The sequence below is a fragment of the Equus quagga genome, chromosome 22 (assembly GCF_021613505.1).
Source record: "Equus quagga isolate Etosha38 chromosome 22, UCLA_HA_Equagga_1.0, whole genome shotgun sequence".
Taxonomy (NCBI): Eukaryota; Metazoa; Chordata; class Mammalia; order Perissodactyla; family Equidae; genus Equus; species Equus quagga.
Window position 1 is genome coordinate 12,065,128 of NC_060288.1, and position 26,135 is coordinate 12,091,262.

Sequence of the window (26,135 nt, forward strand, 5' to 3'; positions counted from 1 at the left end):
AGAAACGAAGGTTCCCTCCTACTCTAAACTTTTGAGATTCTGTATCAATAGAGTGTGAAAGAAAAGATAGATGGAGAATACCAGAATTGGAGAGTGTGAGTAAGAGAGTCTCTCTTTAGATTAAAAACTATTACAGTGCAGCAACCTGTGATGTTCCCCAAAAGAACATACAGTTTTATAACACGTATGTATCTGTCTAGCCACACAAAATAAAACTTTCTTCCTAGTGCTTTTTAAGACCAAATTGTTAGATACTAACTACGTAACTATCCTATGCTTTAATTTTTTTAAAAGAAATATTTTTATTATCTTATATGAGGTCTCATTCTTGGAAGCATCACTTGTCTCTACAACTTCTGTAATCATTTCTTATATTCCACATGACAAAAGAATTTGAAAAATTCACATCACTTGCTGAAATGTCGTTGTTCCTTAAATAACCATAAATTGCATTGATAAATAATACACTGCAATTCTCATTGCAGTGGTTCCTGAGAATCAAGTACTGCCTTTGACCCCTATTTCCTTGGTCCTATTGAACTTCCTGTTACAAGTAATGATGTCTAACAAAGAAAATCAGGAAGGACACTGAACTGTGAATCATGTTGTTCTGCTTTAGAGGACCTGTAACTACTAGGGTGTGCAAAGGTAAAACATCATAATGAGTTTGTTTGTTTGTTTGTTTTTAGCCTTGAGAAACCGCAGAGGTTGATGATCGGAGGGGAAGAGAAGCAGGACACAAAATTTTTTGTCTTAGAGGCATTTATTTGGGTACCCCACTCCTCCAGTATGCAGTGCCACCACCACTGTCAATAGAGAGGATTAAGAAAGAGTGGCACCTTTCTCCCTAGGCCTGTCTTTTTTGTTTATCAAAGACAGTATTTAACAGTAAACAAAGTGTATTTTGAAGTGCATATACACATGTGTATTTTGTTGGTTTCAAAAATATCTGTGCACGTAAAATTCCATCGCAGAAATATTCAATGTAATAAAACAATCTTTAGCCTGGCGGTAGTTCACAATAGCAATCTGGTTGGTCTCCTCTCAACAAAATCTAGAGAGCGAACTGGCTATTGTAGCAATTTTTTTCTCTCTTCTCCCTCTCGTCAAACTAGTAGATACGTTTCAGGTTTGTGATTGCTGCTGCTTCGCTGTTGTTTGAAATCTAAGTGGGATATGAGAGAATGGTTTAGTCTGGCAGTCCTTTGCCCTTACCATTCTGTAGACGTTTTTCTTAGCTTTCTATTTCAAACATTCCAAGCAACTTTACCAAAAGAACACACCTAAGTGCCAAAACTACCCAGCAAATAAAACAACAGAACCATAAGATAATGATTTAGGAATAAGGGTAAGGATGCATACAAGACTTAGATACAAAACATTCCTTGTCCTTTGCTAATGTACTTCAGAAACTGCCGTATATTATTTCTAGGTTCTTCAGAGTAACGATGTGGTTTATACCAATGATTGTCAGTCTAGCATTTCAATAGGACAAAATATTTCGAAGGTTCAGTTGAGTTTGTTATGGAATTTTATCAATTGCTATTTAGTAAATTCTCCAAAAAGGGTAAACCCTAGTATAATCAGGTGTAAAAATAGAATTCTAAAATTCCATCACTCATAACCTTCTTTTCTTCCCTTCTTCCCTCCCATACACTATACTCTTTTGGAAATGGGTAAGAATACGAATTTCTCCCACTACCGCCGTGGCCCCATTACATCCTGTTTATTTGCTCAAATGACAGTTGGAATACAATACAAAGAAAACTGAAGCTGCACTTTGCAAATTGAGAAATTGCCCTATAAATAGATCTATAGACTCTAAGAAAGAAGAACGACTACTTCGCTCAGCTTCTGTCCTATGTATTCCTGTATAGCAGTTTAGGATGAAGAGAAAACGGTTCACTCGGGATGATAGGGACTGAGAGGTCAGTTACTCCGACTTTTCAATACACAGTGGATCTTCAGAAAATGTTTTGTCTAGCGTGATTGACAGGTAATTTCAGAAATGAATTTAGCCTCTAGAAAAAAATTGCACCATGACCATTTTTAAAGAAAAGGTGGTAACAAAAGGAAGAATCAGTCAAGATTCATTATTACTAATACCTATTACTTATTGAATGCCTACCACATACTTGGCATTGCTGGGCCCCTTATATCTATTATTTCCAATCCTCATAAACAACACTTTTATCATCCCCATCTTAATATAATTTTCCAGAGATTCAGAAACTTGTTCAGTATTTCAGAACTAATATATTTGAACCTAAATTGACACCAAGCCAAAGATTGTGCTCATTCTCTTAGGCCTGACTGCCTTTAAGACTTAACTGTGAAATTTAACCCCCAGACGAATAAAGCACAATCTACCCTCAACCACCACTGTAAATCTGCCTCAGATTACTGGGAATTATCTTATCCAAAACTATTCCCTATATATTGGGCTGGTGCCGCCAAGAGACACTGGCTTATTTGAGGGTTCATCTGATTGGTTGAAGTATGGTGCTAACAAATACAATTTATTTGATCTTTAATATAGTTTACAGATTGAACCTTTAATCCGAACCATCTATTTCAAACAATTGTCAATTTTTAAAAGGGATCAGATGATTAGGATATAGATGGATCATCCCAATTCTACCCTTAAGGGTAGAGAGGAGACAAAATACTATTCACTGTGAGTCTACCATTTCATTTTCATGAACCGAAATCAACTGATTATGTTAAATTGGTTTGGAAATAAGTCTTATCAATATTAGGGAGAGTTCTATTGTTTTTTGCAACTTTTTCCGCCATCTCACACTTTCTACATTCATTTCATTTATTTTCCTATTTAATTACCAAGTTTCCTCTTTTTTCCTTAAATCCGGCAGGATAAACTGAGATGAATGCTCTATTTACAGATGCATACACAGTTTTCTGCATTGCTCTAGGCCAGTGGTTTTCAAACTTTAGTATAATTAAGAATCACCTAGAGGGTTTGTTAAACCACAGATTGCTGGCCCCTACCTCCAGAGTTTCTGTTACATAGGTCTGGGGGAGTGGGGAAGGAGAGGACCAAAACTGTGTGTTTCAGACACATTGCCAGGTGAGCCAATGCTGCCCATCTGGGGACCACAGTTTAAGAACCGCTGCCCAGGTTGATGTGATTTTACCTTAGCTATAAAAGATAATAAAGGAGAAACTTGGTCAAAACAGCTGTAGCATCTTGGTAGAAAGAGTACTCAGTGCTGCTCATTCTGCCTTGAGAAGTTGACAAATCTTAAAACAAGCAACATTTTTTATAAATTGACTAGAGTTTAGGTGAAAATTTTTCTCTTCCCTTTTTATTTTCATTATATTTAATAACTTTTCTTGGTTCCCTCTGATTTTTTAACAGCTATCTTGAGATAATGCTGATAGGAATTAACAGTTATGAATCCTTATATGAAAGCTTAGCTTCCAAATTTACGGAGACTGAAGCATAATTTTAATGTATTAAATAACTCTGGTGTATAAATCTTAGTAAAGGAAAGTGAACAATTTCTGTACTAAAGATTTATTAATACAAGTTTTACTGAATGTTAAACATTAAGATTGAAGCGACCTTACAACTAGTTTAGTCTCTTCATTTTCATTTTGTGACATATGTCATATAACTCAAATGGTTCATAATTACTAAAATAGGCTAAGTAAATAGAAAATAAAGGCTAAAGCTTAAAATGCTGATTATCTCTTAAGATATGTAAGTGGTAAGAAATATACTAATTTCTGTTAAAAGCATATAATATTTTACCATCTTCTTGTGTCCTATCTACATGTGTAGGATAGAGAAACTATATATATAGTGTGTGTATTTATGGTACTTTTTTCAAATTAACAGTTGGACGCATTGATTTAAATTTAGACATACTTCACCTGGACACTAAATGAGCATGTTATTTGAAAAACGTACTTACATATTTAAAAATAATTTATATTATGTTTGCCATCCTGTGGACAGTCTATAATTAATGTGTTGATCAAAATTAATAAAACCATATATTATATATAAATCTATGTAATTGATATAGTCTATAACTATACATAACCTCTTAGTAACTGTCATTCTAGTGGATCAGATCCTGTCAGAAGTACTAAATAAATTAATAGATAGACATTTGGCAGTTCTGCAACTTCATTAATTTCTCTTTCCAACCACTACCCCTTCAAAGATTAGTGCTCCAAAACAATGAATGAATTCCTAATTGTGAAAAAGATTAACTGCCGACATAACAGAAAGAGTTACCAAATGAAAAGGATCGTTACAAGGCAGTGTAACTTTTGTTAAAATTCTCTATCCTGTTTGTATTATAGCTACAATTTAAATTCTAGATTTAAAAATATTAAATTTTAGAATTATAATCTGAGCAGGCTTCAGGCAGAATAGAGATTTATAGGAGATTTATGGGAGATTTCGGCTCAACATGAGGGCAAACTTGAAGAAGTAGGGTTACCTCCCTGTTAGTGGAATTATTTAGGACAGAGACTAGACGTGCACTTAATGTAGGATGCATAAAGGGAAGTAATAAATCTGAAAAAAAGCTGGACGGTTGTTGCCATGCAGCTTCTTTTCAACTCTGAGAGTCAGAATTTCTTGGGAATAGTACTTGGAACTTATTGTATTCAGGTCTTCTGTTAATTTACCAGATTGGATAAAGAAGTGTGATTTAAATTTTTCTAGTATTATTCTAAAAATATATTAAGAAAAAACTTATTTCCTCCCACCCGTTGTTATTGCTAAACAACATAAGGCAGAGTTTTCAAATTTTCATGAGCTTTACTAATTAAATGAATTAGTTAAGATAGGTTTTATGAAATTTGCCCTGCAAAATTATCAAGCTTTTATAATGTTCATAAGAAAATTTTCACGTTTAATCATTTTTTTCAGAAACAATTATATGAAGGAATAAATTCAGTACTTATATTGCTCTTTCAAAAATACCTGCTACAGGTTTATTTGGAAAGACATAAGTGATAATACAGAAAATAGGAAGACTAGATTATTGGATATTATCAAATAAAGCTTTTCTTTATAAAAATCCAGATTAAATTCTATTTAAAGGTTGAAGCAATAAAATAAATGTTTTCATTCTCCATTTTTTCTTGCACTACTAATTTAACTTAAGATGAAAAGAAACAATGTAGTTTGCTAATTTCATCTTAAATTTTCTATTTTGGAGAACAGGTTTCCAAGTAAGTTGGTTATTGCTGCAAGTAATATTTGAGATTCTCTCCTGATGAGTTTCAAGGCTTTGTAAAGGGGAAAAGGGTAGCTGTGGCAATAATATCTAAATTCAGGGATCTAGTATGAAACTCAGTTCTGACTTGCATGGTCCACGTTTTCTTGTCACTTCTTCCAGTCATCTGTACTTTCTCGAGATACTGTAACATTTCCAAATTTCAGTGGACACATAATAATACCTTGTAGAGAGAAATCTGAGTAAGTTGAAATGTATTACACCAAAGTCTATATACTATATCTGTGTTACAATTTCTAAATATTTAGCCAAGTAAATTTTACTGTGCACGAATATTACACGTGTGTGTGTGTGTGTAAAATTTTAAAGAGAACCCAATCTTTCCCACTCCCACTTCCATGCCCTGGAGAAGTAATGACAAATTGGCTTCTTCTTGTTTGTTACTGCAATTGATTGGCTGCCCTAAAGTGCTATGTTGAGAACTTGAAATCTGCATCTAGAGGGAAGGAGAAGAACAGCATTCATGCCAAATATTTTCTCTTTGTCATTCCTGCTTGAGAGCAACAAATGTTCTCATTGTAGTTCTAGAAATTTTAAGCTTAGCCAGACAGCTGGCTCTTGCAGCACAAACTACCATTTGACTCACCCAGGAATGTATTTCTTCTAATACTTCAAAGAGATTGTTTTAATCCAATCTCCGGTATGCCTTTGAGGAACTCAAAGAATCATGGCCGTGATGATGTCATCAAGAATACCCTTAGGCATTAAACTGTTTATTTGTCTTTAATGAGTTCTAAACTCCATTGAAATGACAGCAGTTTCTCCCTTTAAAATTTAGTCCAGTCTTTCTCAAACATTAGTGTACATAGAATATTAAAAATGTAAGTTCAGGTCCCCATCCCCAGAGAGTCTGATTTGGTTGGTCCAGGGTGAGGTTCAGAAATTGGCATTTTTGCCTTGCTTTTTCTGATACAAGTGGTCTGGAGGCCATTCTTTGTCATGGACTTAGACTTGCATCCTTTCTTCCGTATATTTCCAGTTGGAATTGTTTAGGTTTTGATACCGTCAGCCATAACACCGTGGTGTATGGATAACACCATAGATAATGATTTGTTGGTTATGCTGTTAAGTAATATCTAGGCCTCACTTTAAACACAGAGAGGCTAAATACATAAATCCAAGTGTTTACTGTAAGATTTTGTACTGTCATATTGACTAGCTTTGTGGGCAATGATCACTAGGAATGCTAGTTTCTCCCCTGCCTCCAAAGCTCAAATTCAAGCTACTTAACATTTAACCACTGGTTGCACACTCCCAAGATTTCACAACCAGAACATCTTCTGAGTCTTTCCAGCCTGAGTCAGGTCTTCTGACAAGTTGGCCCTCTAAGTCTCAAATGACTTTTCTCAATATTTTTTTTTTGGATATAAATCTATAATGTATTAGAAGTAGAAAAAAATATCCTTAGTCAATCTGAATATCTCACTCTCCTGGTCTTGTCCAGATATTTTTAAATTGTGGTAAGAAAAGCACATGACATAAAATTTACCATCTTAACCATTTCTAAGTATATAGTTCATTAACGTTAAGTATATTCACCTTGTTGTACAACCAATCTCCAGATCTTTTCATCTTGCAAAACTGAAACTCTATGCCCATTAAACAATTCCCCCTCCCCTGACAACCACCATTCTACTTTCTTCTCAACCTTTTTTTAAAGAAGCAACATATTTCCTTAACTCTTCTCCCATCAAGAATGGGTGTATAGTTATTGCCACTTAACTGTCCAAGTATGGTCCTTATATCCTGTATTATTATAATTCTCACATGTAAAAAGATTTACCATTATAAAGCAATTGTGCTTATATTGAGAGATCCTTATACTCTTTGGGTGACTGCAAATGAAGGAGGTTATATCCTGGAAGCTTTGTACTGATTTACGGGGAAAGACGACTCTAGGTCTCATGGGGACTCCAAAGGGATATTTGTACTTATTTGTTTGTTTCTTTGTTGAAGGTTTAAGGTTAGAGTTACCAGGGCAATTAGGCTTCAATCCTGGAATTTCTGTAGATTTTTCCTATGGATATTCTAGGATTGTTTTCTCATTTCTTACATAATAGATTGGAAGTTTTTCTGGAATTTGACAGTGTTAATGTTCACTAAATGATTTCGTAATCTTTGCTTAGTACAATATGAAACTGTTTACCTTTAAGCAGCTTTATTAGAAACGTAATTTGGGAGGAAATAGGCATAAATAAAAGTGCATTTTCTGTAAATTGAGTGTTTCAAATGTTACTTTCAAAATCATTGGCAGTAAGAAAAACTTCAACCTAAGAAACACTCTTAAAGCTCTTATTTTTCAGAAGTTTTTCTTCAAAGAATTTCTCTTGGGGCCAGCCCAGTGGCATGGTGGTGAAGTTTGCATGGTCTGCTCTAGCAAACCAGGGTTTGTGGGTTCAGATCCCGAGCATGGACCTACACACAGCTCATCAGGCCATGCTGTGGCAGCGTCCCACATACAAAATAGAGGAAGATTGGCACAGATGTTAGCTCAGCGACAATATTCCTCAAGCAAAAAGAGGAAGATTGGCAACAGATGTTAGTTTAGGGCCAATCTTGCTCACCAAAAAAAAAATTCTCTTTCTCTGTTATTAAAATTTTTTCAAGAAGTCAGTGAAATTTGAAATCCGGCAAGCAGTGTCTATCTAAATAACTGGAAATGCTATGAATATTATGCTCATGATTTTGACGTAGGAAAAAAAAATCTACCTTTTCTTGGCCTAAATTATCTTGGAACTAACACAAAAACTGGTTGATCATGATTCTTGGATAATGATAACTGAATCTTTCTTCATTTTATGAATTCAACAATTCATAATATCAATGTAGTCTTATGAATTTTTCAGACAAAGCAATTAATTTAGAATTTTAAATCCATAATTTTTGTAGCACCTAGATTTTTCTTTAATGATCTTCTGCAACATATCGATAATATTTACTTCAAAGAAAATTCTTTAAAATTGAATCTCATTATTCCTTTCATTTCCATAATAAAGTTAGAAATGCTTTTTCAGTAGGGGGAAAATTTTTTTGAGTTGAAAAGACTTAGTGAAAGTTGTGGAGCGTCTGGTTCAGTAACATACTGAACAATTACCTTTTTTTCTTTACAGTGCTCCTGTCACTATTTAAGATCTTTCTTCGTTTCTCACCATTATCACCCCTAAATCACAGAAATTCATTTAGCTCCGTGCAAACCTCAGCACACACACTGCCAGCAACCTAGAACTTAACTGCTTCCCTGTTTATAGTCTCTAACATAAGCCAGGCACTAGTATTTTGCCAGTAGGAATCTTTATCTAATATGGTAAACTTCAGCCTGAAACTTCACCAAGTTCTGAGCCTTTTTCTGAGAATTATTTACCTACTTTATCAAGTATAATATTACATTTACTTAGAATAAAGGATGCCTGTTTGATTTGTAATAACTAAAGCTAGCGTGCTTTATACTTCAAGCGTTACTAGACTGTACTCCTATTTAAGGGATCCTTTGGGTCATTAGGTAACTATGTGCAATTTGGTTTGTTAATCACCATTTATTGTTTGACTCATTTTTTTGAAAAGACCCAAATATTATATTTAATGACATACCAAGGTGGGATTCCAGAAGTACCTTAAGGTGGTCTGCATCTGACTTGAGACATGTTATGTAAAATCTATTTTTTATTTGATGGCGATTTTTTATATTTCATGTGGAAAAACTGAATCAATCTTAGGTAAACACAACTTGACTCTGAAAGTAGATTTTTAATTGATTCAATTCTAAGTGACAAGTTGTAGTAATTTTGTTACAAGATAACTATAAAATGAATGTGAATGCCAAATTACTCACTATATTTGTGCTACAATAAAATTGTACAATACAATACAAAACAAAATTTTTTGTGCCAAAAAAATTTGGTTGTGTATTATTTGGACGATGATTTACAGCACTCATGGAATTTAAAGACTCCTAAGGTCTCACCTTTGCCCTCCTGGTGTGCAGCAGTGTGGTACAGAGGCAAGGGTGCTGTGTGATCCCTGAGAAGCCCTGGCTCTGTGCCTTGTACCCGAGTCTGGGGCAAGTCATCTACCCTCTGTAGGCCCCATCTTGATTATCCGTCAATTGTGGATGGTCCCCAAGAACCTTTTAATTTCTACATCCCCGGAGTCCATGAAACTTCTCTTAAAGTTACTTTCAACTTCCTTGTGTAGCCTTCTCTCATTTTTCTACGGATCCTCTTTGTTTTATCTGACGTTTATTGACCATCCTTTCCTTCTTGACATCCTTCATATTTAGTTATGGTTGCTTTAGTAAAGTTTTTCAGTGTGCTGTTTCTCTGTCTAATGTGCTCAGTCCTCTTTTTTACCCTGCCACTTGATTTATATATATATATAATATATAATATAGAGAGGTAATATATAGAGAGAATATAGATAATATGTATATATATCTTCTGGCCCTGTACACCAAAAGCTTTAAATAGGCAGTTCTTCCACTTCCAAAAGATTTTTTTTTAGACACAGCCTAAAACTTGATTAAATATGTTGAAAACTTAAAACTTAGTTTCCTGTGTAAAAACCCTATCTCCTTAACTTGAATTTAAGTTTAGAACCAGAGACGGTTTCGCCCTCTTTTCTAGTCCCCTCCACGCTAACACTATGCTGATTACTTAAATCATCTCTCTTCACTTAATCATCACTGTTTCTGTTCCTGTTTTGCCTTAGAAATCTTTTTGCCTCAGGATCGAAGTACTTAACAGACAAATCAAAATGGCGACAAGTGGGAATGAAAGTGATAATTTAAAAACCTGATAAGAAATACTATGTCATTTTATTTCAAAGACTGACTCACAAATTAAGGTGTGGTAGAATATGGGATCTTTTGTTTCCTGCACATCCTAAATTTTACTTCAGAAATATTCTTTCCCTTGCTTAATAGATAAATGATCCTGTTCTGTTCACTCAGTGGATGTTGAGTGGCTGCTGTGTGCCAGGCCCTACACTAGGGACTAGAGGTACATCAATTTACAAAAGAAAAATATTCCTCTGCCATTAACTTTGTGTGCCATCTTCAAAGTTATTTAATTCAAAGCAGGTTTTGGAGCCTGATCAAACTGTCATTTTTTCATTCAGTAGATATTCATCTGATTATTTGCCATGTGCCAGGCAGTGCGTTGGTTATATATGAGAAGTGTATTTGAAGCTATCTATCATAAAATGCCATATGTTATTTTCCCTTTAACAATTTTTCCTTTAAATATGATTATCTACATTCTGTTGTAGTGCTCAAAATACATTTCATTGGTGTAAATTTAGAGAACTACAGCGATACTATTTTAAATAATAATTCCGTCTTCCCCATTCCAAATCTCTTTTGATGTTCTAGGATGAAAATAATAATTCTGTTTCATCTCATGTGCCTACTGTATTCAATTGGTAATGACTTCCTGAGCTCTAGGTTGGAGATGACTGTGAAGCCCCACGCAGGCTCATCAGAAAAGACTGCTGTGATTTCTGTGTGTGCCTGGGGGATTGAGATGGGGAGAGGATGGGGAAGGCAAGGAGTCGTGACATTCGTATCATATATTTGCCCTCCCTGCCCTCAGCTTTTGTATTCATCCTCACCTGAATTTTATTTCTCTCATTACGTGTACAATATCTTCACAAACTCCTTTTCTCTCCACAAGTCTGTATTTACAAAAATCCATCCATGTTCTCAACTATGTCTCACATATGTCTTAGCCAAATGGAATAAGCCTGATTCTGCCGTGACTGTGTCTGTAAGTCAGAAGTTGTAATAATTTTCACTGTAGATGCATTGCAATGAGGAGCCATTAATGGGTAAATTCAATTAGTTAGTGGTACAAAAGATTCATTTGTCCTGAAAGTTTTTCCATAACTGGCCACTAATTCTGAAATATTTTCTAATTAAATTAAATATAAAAAGAATATGGAATTCTAAATTATAATAATTTACATATAATTTGACGTATTTTTCAAAGTTCTTTCACATGCTATATCTCATTTCATCCTGATGAAAATACTGACTTACATTAGTTCAAATCACTAACCTCACTTAACAGTGAAGAAAATAGGCCCAGCAGGATAAGTGATTTGCTGTAGCTCACTTAGTGATCTAATAAAATACCAAGGTTTATAAGGAGCCCAGTGCTCACTGAGGCTTTCATAATAACACTAGAAATTTTAAACGGTAAACTTGAAATCAAAATTTTGTAAAATTAAACAGGTTTTTATAGCTAATTTAAATCACTTTTTGAAATGCATTCTAGATAGTTTCCTATTTTTGTCACATCTTTAGGCTCAATTAATTCTGCCCTCAATCTGCTATCAGTTTTGGCCCTGGCAGAAGGCATATCAAGTCATTTTATTGGTGCTCAGTATACACAAACCGCTTGCCTACATTCAGCCTCTTTGCCTCTAGTTATTGAGTCTTTGACCCTCTCTATTCTTGTCTTACTGCCTGAGCTTCCCACCTTAGGGAACCTTCCAGAACTTGATCCTAATGGCCAGAATATAGATCCCTTCCAGTCCTATCGACACAAATCTTTTCATGGCACCTGCATTGCAGTGTAGCCTTCCAAAAATGCTATTTAGAGAATTTAGGAGATAAAACTACCTCATTTTCACAGTAAGTTCAGTTAATAATTAAAAATCAACTAGAGAATTTTTTTCTACATCCTTATAAAGAAGAGATAAATGACCACATAATAAGTTGGAAGCACGCTTTCTCAAAAACTTGTTTGAAAGGGATGTTCTGAGTTTTTATCAAATTAACTCAAGAACCCACATCTTCTTCATTTACATCATTGCACAATGATTGTAGTTAACACTGAAGATTCTAGAGCATCGAAGTATTCTCATTCACATGCAAACTTTAATCATGCTCAGTATATTGTATTTATTCGATATTCAATAGGATTCGGTTTCAATAGGATGAAAAGCATTGTGGTTAAAGCTCTGTGGTTGACTAGGAAATTCCATTAAATAAATGACTGCTCCTGGCATTCCCAGTTAACCACAGTTTTGTAGCATCACTGAGGAATTAGCAGGCTAAATTCCAGATTCTTACATGCAGATTGAATTTTTCTGTCTCTAGATTTCTATGGCCATAAAAGTTTCATATTGGCTCAATCTGCACAAATTATCACGTAGTTATAAATTAAAAAAAGATCAGGGACCGCCCTGTGGCCAAGTGGTTAACTTTGCGTGGTCCGCTTCCGTGGTTCAGGATTTCGCCAGTTTGGATCCTGGGCACAGCAGACCTAGCACCACTCATCAAGCCACGCTGAGGCGGCATCCCACATGCCACAATTGGAAGGACCCACAACTAAAATATGCAATTATGTACTGGGGGAGCTTTGGAGAGAAGGAAAAGTGAAAAATAAAATCTTTAAGAAAAAATCAATATGCCTGGGATTATCAAGAAGGAGCTTAATTAGAAGTTCCTATGTTTTGCTATGAGAGGAATAAAATAATTTTAATCCATTTCCTCCACCCCGTTAAGCAATAGCAATAATTTCAGCTGTATTTTTAGGTGCTGGGTCCCCCCCAGAGTTATCAGGCAGTCTCAGTGGCCTTAGTACAGAATAGTAAAGAGCACAGACTTTGGTGTCAGCCAGTCCTGGGTTAAGTCCAAATTCTGTCACTTATTGTGTAATTTTGGGCAAATTATATAACTTTATAGAGTTATTGTGAGAATTTGTTCAATCAACATTCAATTTGTACTTAGTAATGACTCACTATGTGCTGGGCAGTCATGTAGGTCCAGGGGATGGATCAGTAACAAAACAGATAGGGTTCCTTGGCCTCACAGAACCTGTGGTCAACCATAGTTTTCGTAAAATTAAATGTCTTAGGGTACATGAAGCTGTTAGCACAGTTTCTGTCACATAATAAGCATTTAATAAATATTCCTAAGATTACTAATTCTTCCCAATCCGTTGTTCCCCGTAAAGTGTAACAAAATTATGCAAAATTGGAAGGGAGCCTCCTTGTACCACAGGAACTGTCAGGTATAGCAGAGGCAAGGGAGTTGGGCTAGTTAAAATCTCTTGAAGCTGTTTTCAGTCAAATACAAAAGCAAACAACTGTGCAGGCAGAAATTTCTTGGACAGGAAACAAAAAGCACTAACTTTCATAAAAGAAAAAAATTATAACTTAGACTTCGTCAAAATTGAAATTTTCCACTCATCAAAAGACACCATTAAGAAAATGAATAAACTGTCCACAGACTGGGAAATAGCAAAGCGTAGTTCTGTTGCTGGAGGAAATCGGAACTGCTTTGTCTCCTTTTTCAAAGAGATGGATGATCGTTAGACCATTTGCATGATTTGGGGACCAGTTGCCCCACTACCAAAAGGATTACATTCACCTGTTTCCTAGTGTTGGCGTAAGTATCCAAAGGGACTTGACACCCTAGCATTTTCTTGTCTAAATCTACCATCAGCTTTGGGTTTTTTGGCCTGAAGGAGTCTTTGGAGTAAAGTAACATTTTATAACATATAGGAAAAATATTAAGATTGTCATGTGACTTCTTCAAAACCATTTAACTAGTCATTTCAGAACTTAAACTAGACCTTATTAAGTGGTCCCTCCGCTTCCCACTGTCTCCTTTTCTGTTACTTTGCTTCCAAATCAGTGAGAGATAGTATGTGGGCTTTATTCAGAATATTTGTTTTCTTCTTTCAGCTAGAAGAGTTTTCTCACATGCTTATTTTAAAGTTGAAAACATTATTACAGATTATGTCTGTAGGTCACTTTGACTCTGAAAAAAATAGCTCTTTGATAGTTGATACGCCCTTTAACCCTTGGTTTCCGGATAGTAAAGGAATCATAATAATTTAGGGCTCAGTTACTATCATAAAGAGGCTCCTATAGCCGGTCCTCTTGATACTGAGCTTTTCCTCATCTCCTGTCATCTTGAACTATATTTTTTCCTCTTCTAGCACGTGATATTCTGTTTTTATTTTGTACTTATGAATCTTTAACCCTCTCTATCTCAGATATGTTTACATAAGATTATACAACTATCCATTCTATTAATTACGTAAGTTTTTATTATTCACTCTAGAAAAGCAATGTTCTTCAGTGTCATTAATTGAGTTTTTAAAAGGAAAATTTTAGTTAAAAATCTTGGTTATCTTGTATAAATTTATTGTGTTGTTTTACAGTTGTGTTGATTTATATTTATGTGATTTTTATGTCAACAATAGCAGCAATAATGACATGTGTCTTAGGTGTTTCAGAACATTGCTTTTTCCTTTTTACTAATTAAGTATGTGCCTATGTTTTCCTTTTCAATCATACTGAAGTTTTAATGTGCAGTAAGAAGCCGCTATATGAGATAAGAAGTGGCAATCTGAGGGAAACTAAAGTATTCTTTCTTTTATTCAACAAATAGTTGAGTTCCTTCCATAGGCCAGGCATTGTGCTAAAGAAATTGCTTACTTTTTTCATTTTTTTTCCCCTCTAATCTCAGGTAGAGATGAGTTGACAAATTATATTTTATATGTCTTTGTATGACTTGTGGATTTAAGACAACGTAAAGCTTTGGTGGGTTTGAATTGGAATTACAAAAAGAAATAAATTGAAGAAATAATTATCTTACTTTTGATTACAGTTTTAATTCTGCCTGTAATACTTGGCATCGCTTATAGATAAATTCTCTTCAGGATATTACTCTTTTCTTCTCAGAACCCAGAGAATTTTTTCCCTTATTTATTTTTAGAGTTGTCAGTAATGAGGTTATTTCTTAGGAAATTGGGAATTCACTGGATATTTTAACTCAGTGTAACCTCTTTCAAGTTGATGAACACATGGCCCCTTAGATTTGAAGTGGTGAGGTAATCATTTATAAATTAGGCCCCAACCACTAGCATTCAAAATGGTTTTAAAATGTGATATACTGTATATCCATTTGATTGTGCACCAAATAGCATAAGATAAAATCTTGTTTTCTTCCTGCCCAAATGTTTGAAGTTCATCGGTCTCCTTTAGATGCTAATGGAGTACTACTGCTCTGCCAGTACTCACTCATCCTTGGGGAACCAAGAAAAGAGTGAAGCCCGTACTGCCATAATCACCTTTAAGTAGCATTCTAGCCAAGTTTTTATTGATTTTTTTATGCCTGTATAGATTAGAATTTTCACAATGATAAATCTGACTTGGAAAATCTTTTCTGTTCTAGAGTACTTTTTAAACATAAGATATTTTATGCCCTTTCTTAGAGCTGATACATTTAGTATGGTCCATAAAAGAGTTTGTCTTTTTTCTCCGGTACTGAAGAACCTGTTTTGGTTCTGTGCCCTGATATAAAATCCGTGTCATCTCTAGAGTATTTATTAGTCATGGATCCCATTCTGGGATATGTTGCTCTCTAGGGGAAAAATTGTGTGAAAGGAAAAATTTTGAAATGAAAAAAAGAAAAATGCCACCCAATTCCTGATGCTTCAACAAGAATATTGTGTTTAGTAGTACTGCTTTTTAACATTTTGTATTAGGGTATAATTTACAAACAGTGAAATGTTCAGATCTTAACATACCATTCAGTCAGTTTTGAGGAATATCAAAACATAGAACATTTTTCTCACCCCAGAAAGTTGCCATGCACCCCTTCCCAGTCAACACCCACCCCGTCCCCCGATCCTGACTTCCAAAAGCAATCACTGATCTGATTTCTGTCACCATAGGTTAGTTTGTCTATTCTGGAATTTCCTGTAAATTAATAGATATTTTTTGTATTTGGCTTCTCTCACTCAGCCTAACGGTTTTGAGATCATCCCTGTTTTCAGTAGGCAATTCCTTTTTATCGCTGATGATAAACAGGCAAGAAATAAGCAGATCTTCCCTGAGTATCTTAAGTGACATACAACTACTGTTAAAATCATGGCAGCAAACCTGTAGTAAGAATCGAAGAGACAAAATACGCTCAAACATTAATATTAAATGACAGCACTCCTAACATTCAAACAACTCTCCCACCTTAGTTAATATTATGTTCATCAAGAGGTACTCTTTTGGGACACTCTAAATTATTCTATTAAAAACAGAGATACTGGGCAAGGGCACTTCAGCAATGGCAATGGCCACGGAACTTGTCCTTGTTTCCTTTGCTTTATATTTCTGCTTTGACCTCAGAAAGTAAATGGGAAAAATGATTCCAGGTGAGGAGATTCTTCTTATGATATCGCTACTATCAAAACATGCTGCCAGGAGTGCTGTCATTGTTTGTCAATATGGTGATGCCTGGGGAGCTTTTATGCACTCTTATAATTGTATAACATAGACCTTATGAACTCAGTTTATTATTAGAAACTCACTTTGATCCATAATTTATATAAATGAGAGGGGAGTAGATACAATGAAAGCAACATCCAGATTGCATTTTTCTTTTTCTGAAAGCTCCAATTGAATTTACCTAAATTTTGCCATTTTAAGCAAAGATTCATTGAGATCCTGGGGAGCAGCAATAAATTTAAGCAAAAATTATACTGTGATTCCAGCGAGCCGTAGTAAATTGTGTACCAGTAGATCTAAGCGTGGATTTTTACTGTCTGCTGTTGTCTTTTTCAAGAGAACTCTGTTCTTACCAAGAAGGAGTCTGAATTTTGATATAGCTAAATACAAGAGAGGATTGAGCTGGCCTTTGGCTAGTCCATCTCAATCCTTACCGTCTCCACCTTTAAGGTTCTAAAATAAGGAGCTGAAGAACCACTGAGTCACATACCAGCAGCATCACAACAGACATTTTCAGTGTTTATGCAACTATTCGGCAAGGGAAAGCATAACCACATATAGTGCTACAGTGCTTTTCTCAGTCCTACAGGAGAAGGAAGACACTCAGGTGAAATGTTCTGCCAGTTTACTGAGAGAATATTAATAAAGCTTTAGGTCATTGACATCCATTTATTTTCTTATTTCTGCCTTTCTGCCTACCACTAAACACATAGACTTTCTTCTCCCATCTCATAGTTATTTTTCTCCTTGTTGTGGTTGTCAGTGCCCGTTGAGTCAATTCCGACTCCTAGTGACCCTGGAGTATGCCTGTGGACAGCAGAGCGGAACCCTGCCCCATCTTTTTGCCCTAACCTCTCATCTTCCGGCGCTGTGTCAGGCAGTGCTCCGCTGCTGTTCACAGGGTTTTCATGGCCAAGTTTTTGGAAGTGCAGGTGCCTGGTCCTTCTTCCTAGTCTGTCTGGTCTGGAAGCTCCACTGAAACCTGTCCACCATGTGTGTCCCTGCTGGTAGTTGAAATCTCAGTGGCATAGCTTTCAGCATCACAGGAACATGCCACAGAATGACAGCCAACAGATGGTGGTGTGGTTCCCTGACTGGGAAACGAACCCGGGCTGCCGTGGTGAGAGCGCCGAACCTTAACCACTAGCCCATCAGGGCTGGCTTATTTTTCTCCTTATGGTTCCTAAATTATTTTACCACGTTCATATTTCATTCTGATAATTCCAAAAATACTGAAATGAAACTTCTCTTTAACATGACCTACTTTAGTGTAGAATTTGGCCTAAGTCTTATTTCTCGTAAAAAGGCAGTTTACATTTCAATTACCAAGAAAATCTCATTAGTGTAATTTAACCCATAAGGAGGACGTGCAGTGCTATCATACTAAGCCTCCAGGATATATGTTCTAAACTATAAAGTTAGCTAACTGCTTTTAAGCAGTATGCATGGGTTCTCTAAGCAGTTCATCATCATTTTAGTTGTTGTAATTAATTTTAATTAACTGTTAATAATGTTTGTTGCCATCTGGAAAAAGGAGAATATGGCCCTTGTTCCCATTTGAGTATGAGTAATGATACCAGTTTAATGTTAGAAGGGTAAAGAGGTCTTAGGTTGTGAAATAAAGAATTATAACCCTGATTTCCCAGTAAGTACACACTGTTTGAAGGATTTTGAAAAGTCCTAGCTTAGCAGAAATTAAAGCTGATAGGAAATCATCTTTCTCTGCCCAGGTATTTATGGTTCTGGCTAATAAAAATTACGTTTTTGCTTCCTAGTTTTGGAATTAATAATGTTTTTCTTACTTCTCAGTCAAAATATTCTAATTAATAGTGCTTTTATTAATATATGTACAGCAACTTAGAGATTCAAACTTAATACCGTTTGTTTTTCTGCTGATGTGATTTAAAACCATGCCTCTAATTTTTACAAGAAATAATTTCAGCTTTCTCTCTTTGGAATTGGAAATGAAGTCATGAATTGTACTTCATTGTTAAGACCTCTTCTTCAGGGGGCATGGCCACATAAAGTAGTGGGAGTAGGAGCAAACCCCTAGCTACTAATTTTGCTGACAATATAAAGTATTATAATATCCACACTATATTGACATAATTTAAGTAGATTTATTCAGGATTTAAAAGGCTTTACATGGTATTGTTGCAAAAGAAGGGATAATGGTGTTTTAAAGAAAACTTTCAATACTCGCAGTTGTTTGAGTTCCAGAATGTCAAAATTCACAAGTTTATTCTTTTTTCTTAAAAATAAAATATTTTAAATACTGTGCAGATTCCCATCGTGTCAGAGGAGGAACCAGTTAGAACAACATGGAATTTTAGAGCTGGAAGAGACTTTTGACATCATCTGGTTTAACCTCAGCATTCACCTAGTTCACTGAAACCCCTATCTTTTCAAGGATCTTAGCTTTCCTGCATGAATTTCCAAAACACTGGAGAATCACTGGTTCCCAGTTCCTTTTGCTGTGTATGTGTCACTGTCTTTCCATCCCTTCTGATACTCTCCATACTCATGCTAATGATTGCACCTGTGAGGATTATTTCCATGATTCTTTATGCCTGAATTAACTTGAGAAAAGAATAGTCCATCATATGCAGAAGCACAACTTTTATGTTAATACTTTGCAGAAAGAAAAGTGATTAATTGAAAGTTTTAGGAGTAGTGGTATAACAGTCAATTGTGTCATTGATACTCGGAGGACGCATACCATAGGCGTTTGCCACAGTGATTTGAGAGTAATACTACTCTTATTGAAGACGAGTAATACTACCTACACTTTTGTAGTTGAGAAGCAAGAATGGGCAAGCATAGCTTTTCAATTGTGGGGGGAGGAATAGGGGCAGCATGTTGACGTTCTTTGTTCTGTTTTTTCAGTCCCATTTCTCATTCATTAAGTCACCAGATATTTATTTTGTATACAGCATGAGCTAAACACTGTGCTAGCTCTGGATGTACAGCAGACCAGATCCAGCCTTTGGCCCCAAGGAGCATATGTTATAGATACATAGCAGAGGGCAGTGCTCGATAACTGCCTGCAGAGCAGAGCAGATGCGTCAGATCTCTAAAAACCGTGTGTAGCAACGCTGCTGCACAAGCAATTTATTAACTTGGCCTTCCTCATGGGGATACAATGAGAAATAACTATTATAACTAATTGTGGGGCATTTTGGAAATGAAAAGTACTATAAAAGAGCTGAATAATAGAAAACAAGCTTGAATTATGGGGTAGGAACGGCTCTTCTAGGTATGTTCGGTTATTTTTGTCGTCACTATAGAAGTGCTACCAGGGAAAAGATACGTTAGGTAAATACAATGCCTCACGTTTGCAAAGTCAAGAAAATACCTGTGTGTATTAGCAAGAGAGATGGTGGAATTTTGTATTATTTGGGGTATTACATGAGCTAAATATAGTTTGAATATCACATATAGTGTGAAGTCTCCACACATCTACAGCTTCTAAGAATATTCTGCAATTCAATGTTTATTTGAAGTATTTCTCTTAACAATTTTTAAATGCTGCCACTATCCAAGATTATTATTTACCAACAAGGGATTATATTCTCATGCTCAGAAACTACAAGAAAGTTGTTTAAATTATGTAGGATGAATATCTATCCTTTCTGTGATTAACCTATCGGTATGTTGGGTTTGGGAGAGTTTTTATTAGTGATTTATCGTGCCTGATCCTTTCTGATTTTACTTATGTTTTTTAAGTTTGTTATTTCTCTCAGAGGACTAGGATGCCAATTTATATCTCATTCTACAGCTTCGGAAGATGAAGAGTTTATAGAATTGGGCATTTCTTTCGTACGTTTTTATGTGGTCATTCTTACACCAAGATTAAGATTCTCAAACTGCAGGAAAAGGAACAGGTTCTTTTTTGTCATTTAACATTCCATGACTATGAACTAATCCTAGTTTTAACATTTGCACTGTTATGATTTTAGCAGCATTTTTCACCCTGATTAAGTGAGACACTACGCCACAGCGTTCAGCCCGTGGCGTAATAGAAGACAGATGACCTGTCATTGAGAATCATGACCTTACATCTCTCCCTCCTATGAACAATATAAGTTTTTTTGTTTCAGTGTATAATGAGACAGCTCTCTAGTTTAACTTCATCACACCCAAACAACAAAAATATTAAAAATTTGACTTTATGTGCATGCCATTTGTTTAAAAATATATATTAATAAAATTGTTACAAGGTAGAGGGATCTTCATGTTTTATTGTCTTCCCCTGATTTACCAAATTTAATAATATGGAGAACTTCCACGCAGTTGGTTATTATTTTATTTGTTCCCAAATGTTGGTGCTTTGGTCTCTAATGTCCTTTTGTCCTTATTATCTCTGTACATTTCCATTTAGCATTTCTCTTTAGAATAAAGAGATAGGAGCATGAAAATTAATAACCCATACATCAAACATTTTTGCTGTGCTTAATAGGAATGAACAATCAAGGCTAGAAATCTTAGTGTTTAATATTGTTTTCAAAACTCAGTTATTACATATATTGTCACCTCGGTGATTGAAGAGACTAAGTATAATAGGTAGTCAGATAAAAACAAGATAACTAAACCAATGTTTAAAAAAAGGGCGTATCATGTCTGTGCATTGCGTGGCAGAGTATTACCAAAATTCACCTAAATAAACTCTTTATGATCTTTTCAGATTTTATGGGAATGCTTTGGCTATACTTGGATTTGAATCTTCATAATGACAAAGGTTCTTAACAGTTATTTTTTTAAAACACACTATACTGTTTCTAGAAAGTTATAATTCATCTTCCTACTTATACTTGTGCTAAGTTTGTGAAACTGTACTATACTATTATGAAAAAGGTAAAACTTTCTTTATACTTAGATTTTGAAAAGTAGCATTGTGTGCATTTTTAAAATATTGGTAACTTGTGCCACTTTGATAAAGGAATGTGCAATTATAAAGGTTTATGCCACTTTAATTTGTTTTTTAATTCCCAGGAATTACTCTTACTAGGCTTTAGATGCAAAACCAAACCCAATTTGAAGGCTGGCACTTTTTTCCTAGTGGTAGTTCCTGTTCTTCTAATTATGTAGGACATTTAGCTTAAACTTTTGCCTCTTTGCCATGAAGTTTAGCGTTTCTCCTCCATCTAATCTCAAAACCTTTAATTTAAGCAACACTTTACATTAATTCAGTGGTAATTAGAAAAGCATTTTAGGTACCATGGCCATTTAATCTGGTGCCTGACTTTAGCAATTTTTTGATAAAAATAACTAAATTTCTGCAAAAGAATATTCGAACATTTTAGTTTTTATTGGTTATAATCAGTTGAGTAGTTGATGTCCTTATAGTCATAATTTCTCTTAAAATCTGGAGCTGCCGAGACAACTAAGTACACAGCTGTGCTTATAATACCCCCATATCCTCCAAAGAGAAATGACGAGAAGAAATAGAATTCTGTATGATTATGGCTATTATATATACTTCTATTAGGTTACCAGTATTTTACTGTGATACATCCATGGGTAGTAGAAGCAAAATGAAAACAAGTATAAATACTGTAACATTAGATGTTGTCATCAATATGGATTATGCATAAGATATTGCAATAAAAAATATTCATTGTGCCTGTAATTGAAGAATTCATCTTAGATTTTTCTATGCCTTTTTCATTTAAGGCTGCACAATCATTTTAAATGTAAAGACAACAGAATATAGGAATGAATGAAATGATGGCCCTGTTTGCCATGGGATTAAATATCCTGTTGAATTTTTTGAGGGACATTGGCTACTGTATATTATGACATAAACTGGATTGTTCACAAGCCACATGCGAGTCTTATGTACAAATCACAGCGTTTAGAAATTATACGTCTTTCCCTTTCCTCATAAAATAAATTCAAAATTTATAATTCAGATTTGATTATTTTAAGCTGTTAATTATTTAAAATTACCTAATATGGATTAAAAGATTAAATGAAATACAGACTATGAAAGAATGCTAATAGTATAACCCCACAAGCTATCAAACTTCTCATAATGTTGTTTCTTATAAAGCCTTAAAGTATTTTAGTGAAAAATTAATTACCTGGAAATGAAGGCACTTTATTACCTTGAACTAGCTATTTGTCCGTATAGAATTTGCCTAAAATCCCAAAAAATATTCTTTATCCTTTTATACATTTATCCTACTTATGTGTTTTTCTGAAGCTTCTTATAATATAATGTAATAATTCAAACTATTTTAACTTAATAGAAAATTGCATTACACAATTTAACCAATGAACAATACACAAATAAAACTCAAGTGTAACAAAAGTGTATGTGATAATGGCAAAACTGTTAGTCCCTAAGTTAATGCACAATCATTTGAGGTTAAAATGTTGTAAAATGTGAAGGCTTTTTCATTGAGCAATTTTTAGGCAGCTTTTATTTTTTAAATCTTGTTTTTAATTGGTACTACCTTGTGTTGAAATGTTGGTCAAATATAAGGGCAATCAAAACTACTAAGCCAGCCTGCCATAACTCAGTTTTGTTTTGGTTGAGTTTTTTTAATGTAACCCTAAAACATTAAGAAATCAGTTTTGTTTCTTCTGTGCTCAAGTCAGCCTTGCCTGGTAAATCAGTAACATGGATGTGCTGCTGTGTATAGCTGTTTCCTCTTCAGAAAATTAGTAGTTAATTGATACGGTGGATTTGGTTCAGCAGAAAAAGCATAGGATAATTTTTTTCAAAAGTTAAATTTTTTTCCTCAAGTGAAACCTTACATCTTTCTGACATTTATAAGGTTAGGCTAACTTTTTTCCAAGAATGTTTTTCAACAGAAGACTATTGCAAAGCGAACAAACTGCTTTCTTTTTTGTTTGGGGACAGTTCACTTAAATCAAAAACATATTTCTATAATTCTATTTATTTTTCATTCTTTCTCTCCAGTGACCATTTTTCTATCACTAGTTTTAAATGTTTTATGAATTGTAAATGTTGCTTCATAGATGCAGTCTTCATTACGTGGTACAGAAAGGAGTCAAGTTTTTTCGAGGTTTGCTCTTACCCACGAGAGACTAAAGATAAATTCCTTGTCAATTCTTTCCTTTGTTTCTTTGTTTTCTTTTTTAAATAAGATATAATAACCCAAAGGTGTGTTAATGTCATGGCATGAACAATCTTAAATGTAGATCTATTGAGTATTTTGTGATGCTGAGTAACAGACTTTTCTCAGATCTCTGTGATGCTAAATATTTTCCTTAGAAGGTTTTGTTTAATGTTACATTGTTATTCTGAAAGATGTTGGTCCTAGTGGGATTTTTAAAAACAGATAACAAATAAACGCATGTGTTACAAGTATAGAAATGGTGAATTGTAACCTTACCATATAGTACTGATTCTATTTTCAAAAATGTTTTGCTGTTAAATATGTACAACATAAAATTGCTGCCATCCTGTAATTGAGTACTTTTTCCTGAATGACCCTGTTATCACTATTCCAGAATTAGAAGTTGGGCAGATACATGATTGATTCATGTGTCTGCATAGATGCTTCAAGGTATATTCTTCTCTTGGTGAGTAAAAATATTTTTTCCTCGGCATCAGTGCATTGAGATCCGAATATACCTGTATCTATCTATTATTGCACATTTCTTATACAGTATCTTCTACTATGCCAAAATTGGCCTAGACACAACTTAAAATTGAGGGTTTGTTACATGTTTTCTAACAGAAAGGTTTTCAATGATGTTCATTATGGGTATGTACTGTGAAAATAGTGAAACTCCCTTTAAAATTTCATAAATGCTAAATTTAAATTAATATTTTTTCTTTAGCTCACAAATTACCCTAAATCCAGAGAGAATATCAACCTTTTTCACTGTTGTCAAATCCAGCCTAAGGAACAGCCCTATGACACTCCAAAAACAGTTGAGGAATAAGGAATAAATCCCTTATGTTACACTTCAGAATAAAGGCATTCGGTGAAGGAAATGAACCGCAGTTCATCATGAATACGAGGCTTCTGTACTTGACATTCCTCCATGGAAGGGAAGACAAGTGTCAACACCATTGGCATCCTTTTCAAACTGATCTTATGTGGAATATCTTCCACCACACTGGAGTACTTCTTGACTCTATCAGGAGTTTTGTTTTGTTTTGTTTTGTTTTTTAACTGATCGAGCCTTTCAGTTTTCAAAAGACCATTTGTCAGCATTGAGGTAGAGAGACATAGATTTGAAAATACTTTCTTAAGAGATCATGTAACTATATAACTCTGAATTTAAAAATTGAGGAGGAGGGACCATTTCAACCCACTGCCTCTCACAAGAAACACGTTTTTAAATCTGTAACTGCTTTAGTGTTAACAGGGTACAAAGTGTTTTTTGTCCTGTATTGTACTTCAAAGGTTCTCATTGATTGGTGATTGTATTGTACCATATGAAAACCAGTCATACGTTGCCTTGTATTGTTTATAATAGACCATACCACGTCCTACTTCAGTTTTCATGTTCCAAGTTCTTCAGTGATGCATGTTAACAGTTAGGTCCTCAAATTCTGTGGTGCTAATTCTTCCATTTCCGATGGTGCTTTTGTGGATGCTAACTGCACACATGCTGAACAAAGCTTGAAGTTTAAAACTTTCCTCCCTTCCTCTGTTTATATGAAGTAAAATAAAATAACTTGAATTTGTCTCAAAGTATCGCTGACAATCTAATAAACTGGTTTATATGTGTAAATACATATTAGTTTGGATTCTCAGTTACTTTTCAGAAAGCAGATGAGTTCTACTGTGCCCTCATGTCAACTAAAAGTAGATCTTACCGTGTGTTAATTTTTTCATTTGTGCTCCAGATTTGTGGTATCTTTAGGAATTTGAATCTAGTTGGCTTGGCTTCTAAAATCAAGTTGAGATTACATCTATAAAAACTAGACCTGTCAGCCATGGAAATAAGTAAGTTGAGAAGACCAAAAATGTGCTGAGTGCCTTTGTCTATTTTAATGTTTATTAATAAAGTTTTATCATCTGGTTGAGCCGCGAGATAACATTTGCATGGAAGCAAGTATGCCTTCCAAACCTTTATTGCAATGCAAAGGACACCAAAAAGGCCATTCCTGTATGCTGATATTTAAAGTGAACGTTCCACTCCACATGTATGAAAATAAGGAGAAAAAAATCAAATTGAAACTTCCCAGGACAAACTGATGTCACATACCAGAAGGGCATAATAGATGGCCCTGTGCCGTGGTTTTATTGGATTTTTAATTTTCGCGTCTGCACTGGGGATCACAGCATTGGGCAAGTGCAGCCGCTGTCCTCAGGAGGCCAGAGGCTGTTTCTTCTAAGCCAGAGAGAAACTCAATATTAAGGCAGTGTGCAAATTTGCTTTCTGACTTTGCTATTTTGCCTCACCCTTGGGTAACCTTAAATTTAAGAAGAAAACATCAAAATAAATCTATTAAGTTTCCTCACGCAACAATCATTGATCTCAAATAGGAGATGGTCAAACCCATCAATCTAATCTGGTGGGTCCGACGACTGACATGACATTTCCATACTACTATGGTTCTTTATTATATAAAGAGTGTAAGCTACAATAATTTTGCCTCAGTTAGTTATTAAATCATGTCTGACATCAGAA

At 34.9% G+C, this 26,135-nt stretch overlaps 1 protein-coding gene across 1 annotated transcript in view; it reads left to right on the top strand.

Moving 5' to 3' along the window:
- The window catches only part of PURG (purine rich element binding protein G), a 34,298-nt gene extending 9,091 nt beyond the window's left edge, over positions 1 to 25,207 (top strand). Inside the window, exon 3 of the mRNA XM_046648409.1 lies at positions 24,330 to 25,207. Coding sequence (XP_046504365.1) covers positions 24,330 to 24,434 — 105 coding nt within the window. The 3' untranslated portion in view covers positions 24,435 to 25,207. The remainder of the gene's footprint in view (positions 1 to 24,329) is intronic.
- The last annotated feature ends 928 nt before the right edge of the window (positions 25,208 to 26,135 follow it).